At 32.8% G+C, this 3,069-nt stretch overlaps 1 protein-coding gene across 1 annotated transcript; it reads right to left on the reverse strand.

Moving 5' to 3' along the window:
- Window positions 1-273: 273 nt before the first annotated feature.
- Window positions 274-2,618, reverse strand: TRIADDRAFT_61441 (uncharacterized protein; the record flags this gene model as incomplete). The annotated part of the gene is made up of 4 exons (XM_002117422.1): window positions 274-1,613; window positions 1,761-1,895; window positions 2,095-2,510; window positions 2,548-2,618. The coding sequence occupies 4 exons, from the start codon at window positions 2,616-2,618 to the stop codon at window positions 274-276; spliced, it is 1,962 nt and encodes a 653-aa protein (XP_002117458.1).
- Between the last annotated feature and the right edge of the window lie 451 nt (window positions 2,619-3,069).

Genomic DNA, 3,069 nt, shown 5'->3' on the forward strand with positions numbered 1-3,069 from the left:
AACATCAACTGAGGAATACGATTACTGCTCTATCCTTCCACTTATAAATTTCAGCAAGAACGCGATATTCACGTTACATTTTAATGTAAATAAGTTCCATTTTTTGATGAAGAATTTTAACCTTTGAATAGCTACAATCCGGATAGCTTACTAGGATATTGAGTGCTTTATGGTACGCAAATAATGCCCCAGTATAGTTTTGTTGATTGAAATAAACGTCACCAATGCCATTATAGGAGTTAGCAACAATAAAATGATTACTTCCTAATATTTTCAATCGAATATCCAGCGATTTTTGAAGGTAGAATAAAGCATCAGCATGTTTTCTTGTCTCTTGTAAGCATTCCCAATTGCTTGATAAGCTACTGCAACTCTGATATCCCTTTTATTCAACAGACTTTGTCTGATATCCAACGATTTTGGATAGAAACTCATGGCATGATTCAATTCATCTTGTTTGAAATAGATATGACCAATTGCAAGATAGCAATTAGCAATGTCCAGATTTTCTTCATCTAATAAATTCAGTCTAATTCTCAACGATTTTTTATACATAGCTAAAGCATCGTGATAGTTTTCTTGCTTAAGATAATCATTAACAAATGCGCAATATGCATAAGAAACCTGTAATTTATCTTCTCCAAGCAATAATATTTGAATCTTTAAAGGTTTCTGATGCATAACTATCGAATCAGCATACCTCTCTTGCCTCAAGTAGACATAAGCTATGCGAGAGTATATCCAAGAAACAACAAGATTATTATTTCCTAACAACTCTAACCGACATGTAAGACAGTTTTGGTACGTTGGAATTGCTTGTTCGTGCATATACATTAGAGTGTAGATATCTCCAACGTAATAATAAGAATTTACAAAATCTGCATGACTACTACTTAAGACTTGTAAACGAATTTCTAATGATAGATTAAAATTAGCCAGTGCTTCGAAGTATTGATACTGTTTTTCGTAAGTTTTGGCTAAGCAATGACATAAATCACTTATAAGTAAGTCGTTTTCACCTATAATATTCATAACAATACAGAGCGATTCTTGATACATGGCTAAAGCATCACTATAGCGTGCTTGCATATAATAAACATCACCAATCGCGTAGTATATAGGGCAGGTATAAACGTTATTCGTAGCATAAATTTTTAATCGAGTAGTCAGTAATTTTTGATAAATACTTAGAGCTTCAGCATGCTGAAGTTGCGAAAAAAGGGCATCGCCCATGGAATGATGTGAATCAACCACAGGCAAGCTCGTATTTCCAAATAATTCGAGAGTTATTTTTAAAGATTTTGGGAAATAATTTAAGGCATCATCGCATTTACCCTGAGAGTAATAGACATTACCTATGCCTGAATATGCATTTGCAACGTAACTATTACTACTACCTAGGATTGATGTTATCATATTTAAGGACTTATTAAACATGATAAAAGCATCGTAATATTTATCGCGTTTTAAATAAATGTTGCCCATGGCAAAATAAATCTCCGATACAGCTATATTAATATGGCCCAAAACTTCAATCCAAATTGTTAGACTTTCTCGCAAAATGGACATTGCTTTTTGGTAATATTTTAGATGACAATAAACTTGACCCATTCCTGTTTAAGAATAAGCTATTTCAATATTTACTTGCCTAGAATTTTTTGCTTTATATCTAGCGATTTTTGATGCCATTGAAGAGCATTGTCGTAGTTCCTTGCTCGCAAAAGATCTTACCCATATAGCAACATACAAACTATTATTACCTAACAACTTAGAGCTAATTTTAAGGCATTTTTGATACATTTGCATTGCTTCATCATTTCTTCTTTGCTCGCCATAGATGTCTCCAATGCCAAAATAGGCCAATACTGCTCGTAAACTACCATCATCCATGCCTGCTATTTTTCGACAGATATCCGAAGATATCTCGAATATGGTTAAAGCATCCATGTACTTATTTTGCTTCAAGTAAATTTCACCCATTCCAATATAGCAATCAATAACAACCAAATTATCATTAGCGGAAATATTAATAATAACAATATCCAAAGATTTTTTTATACATATACAGTGCATCATTGTATTTCTCTTGCCTACAGTAGATTAAGCCAATTAGTAAGAGTAAATTAGCCGCCTTCAAATTCTTGCTTCCTAATATTTCCGATCTAATTTTTAGGCACTTTTTAAATATCACTAAGGCATCTTTATATTTACACTGTAAAGTATAGACCTTGCCTATAGCAAGATAGGAAGACGCCATGAGTAAATAAGTATATCCTAATATTTCTAGTTTTCGATGTAATGATAACGTCTCTTCGTATTCTTCCTCATAGCGATAGGCATCGCCAATGCCTAAATAAGAGCATGGATCATAAAATTCTTTAAATCCTAATATATCGAGTCTCAAGTTCAAATATTTTTGGTATATTATAGGATCTTCATCGTATTTATCTTTTGAAAAATAAACATCATCAATGCTATGATGTTCATTTGCTGCAGCTAGGTTATTTTGTCTTAAAATATCCAGTCTAATATAGAGATTTCTGGTACATGATTAATGCATGTTGAAATTGATTTTGTGCAAAGCAAAGATGTCCTAAGGCACTATAGGTATAGGCCATGTCTAAGTGACTATCACCGAGTGCTTTAATTTTAGAGGTAGTGATTTACCGCAATAATTTAATGCTTCCGTAAACATAAGTTGGCCCCTTTTGATCTTGCCTAGACAAAGCATTTAGCGATTCTAACTTAATCATTAAGAGCTACGGCTATCATTTGTGCTTGGGAAATATATTCCTTAGCCTGCTCAAGTTGACATAATGCACAATATGTTCTAAACATATCCGCAAAAATATCAATACGAAGCTACTTATAACCTTCGATGTCATCTTTCATGGTCTTCAATTTTCTAGAGCCATTCCATATTGAAATTTTGTAATTTTAATTTCTTCTAAAGTGAAATGGCGATGGCCAGTTTTCCGAATAGTTTTTAGTTCCTGGATTATAAGATTTTCTATTGAATCTTGAAACGAAGTTTTAATATCTTTAACATGTTGAATCTCTTGCTTTCGA

Source organism: Trichoplax adhaerens, genomic scaffold (genome assembly GCF_000150275.1).
Source record: "Trichoplax adhaerens TRIADscaffold_24 genomic scaffold, whole genome shotgun sequence".
NCBI classification, from domain to species: Eukaryota; Metazoa; Placozoa; class Uniplacotomia; order Trichoplacea; family Trichoplacidae; genus Trichoplax; species Trichoplax adhaerens.